This window comes from Athene cunicularia (assembly GCF_003259725.1).
Source record: "Athene cunicularia isolate RWA chromosome 4 unlocalized genomic scaffold, athCun1 chr4_part3, whole genome shotgun sequence".
NCBI lineage: Eukaryota > Metazoa > Chordata > Aves > Strigiformes > Strigidae > Athene > Athene cunicularia.
The window spans coordinates 12,151,618-12,153,125 of NW_020799100.1; the positions used below are offsets into that span (position 1 = coordinate 12,151,618).

At 57.2% G+C, this 1,508-nt stretch overlaps 1 protein-coding gene across 1 annotated transcript in view; it reads right to left on the reverse strand.

Annotated features, from left to right (window-relative positions):
- Positions 1-1,508, reverse strand: part of BCORL1 (BCL6 corepressor like 1) — a 22,548-nt gene extending 21,040 nt beyond the window's left edge. Inside the window, exon 1 of the mRNA XM_026848220.1 lies at positions 1,045-1,508. Coding sequence (XP_026704021.1) covers positions 1,045-1,130 — 86 coding nt within the window. The 5' untranslated portion in view covers positions 1,131-1,508. The remainder of the gene's footprint in view (positions 1-1,044) is intronic.

Below are 1,508 nucleotides of genomic sequence, written 5' to 3' on the forward strand. Positions count from 1 at the left end.
CCCCCCGCGCCAGCCCCTCCCGGCCGGCCCTACGCGGGGCCGCAGCCGAAGGAGAGCGCTCGGCTGCAGGCAGCCCGGGTCTGTCCGTCTCGCTCAAGACGCCCGGAACTTTCATGTTTATTGCAAACAAGGAGTAGCTGCCAGTGCTTTAGGAGAGGCAGAGGGCAACGCCATCCCCCGCTCTTATCTGAGGGACGCACGGCAGGCCGAGCGGCTGCTGAGGGCTGAAGATGATCTCCGCCTGCGTTTCTGCCGCGCGCGAGAGGCTCGGCTCGGCCCTGTCCCACCGCTCTCCTGGCTGGCCCTCAGAGGACTCGCCGCCAAAAGCCTCAACGCCCACAGCAAGGAATGACAGGCACGTGCTGCCTTTGAGCCCGTAAAACTTTTCTGGCTCCCGCTGCAGCAAATGGGCTGACCAGATGTAGTAGCCTCAAGGAAGCCACAAACCGATCAGTTTCAAAAACAAGACCCCGGAGCTGTGGGAGTAAAAAGGCAATGCAAAGCTATGGGGCAGGCCAGGAACTCGTCTTGATCGTTTCTGCCTCCCAGCCACTAATCCTCCCTAATCTCCTATTTGGTGGCATGTCACAACTCTCCCATCTAATCATTTGGTCTGCACTAACCCTCCTGGGTCACCAACAGCTCCTCTTAGCGGCTTGGCTCGCAGTGGGTCAAGCTCCTTCCCTCCCCTGGCAGTTAAGAGCACAGGTCTGGTGAAGCCAGCAGACAGCTCGGCCTCATCACCCACCAACGCCGTGGAGGCGATACAGATAGACACAGCCAACAGTTCCTCTGCAGAGATCTCCAGCGCGCGCTGCTTGCGGGCCCTCTCACTGAAGCATGGGATGTGGGGACCACTGCAGAATGCCACCATTTGACCACACATCCACGCCCTCCCTGCAGCTCTCGCACCTCAGGCTGTCTTACACTTGGTAAGAATGGGCTGAGCCAGCACCAGCTCCCTCCCCGTAGCCTCTCCAGATCCCTAACTCACTTTCTCCGCTCTCTTCCTCCTTCCCCTACCACGCCACCCACGCACCTCACCTCTCCTCGTTGAGGCCACACATGCGAATTCGCTCTGTGCTGGTCCAGTTGTGCACCCCGCTATAGAGAGGTGCTGTAGAGATCATGACAGCTGCTCGTCACCAACCGGAACCTCTGGGGCTCGAGGGGCCGCTCTGCCTACAAAAGAAAAACAAGAGGATTGGTAACTCTCCCCAGGATGCTCATACTCAACTGTTCTCCAGAGAGAGTCATCCCCAGCCTTGCTTCCAGGCAGATGGGGTATAATGCCCAAGATGCTAAATGTCTGTCTGGAAGTGGGCTGGAAGAAATCAGCAGCACCTTGGGAGAGAATCCACAGTCTGCTTATCCTCATATTAAACAACATTATTGCCAAAGAAGCCTCTGGCTACCCTGAGAGTTTCACATGGATGTCTTCACACAGATATGCATCCCTCAACAGATTCTTCCCCTTTTCTTCTCCCTCCAGAGAAACTTCCAGCACC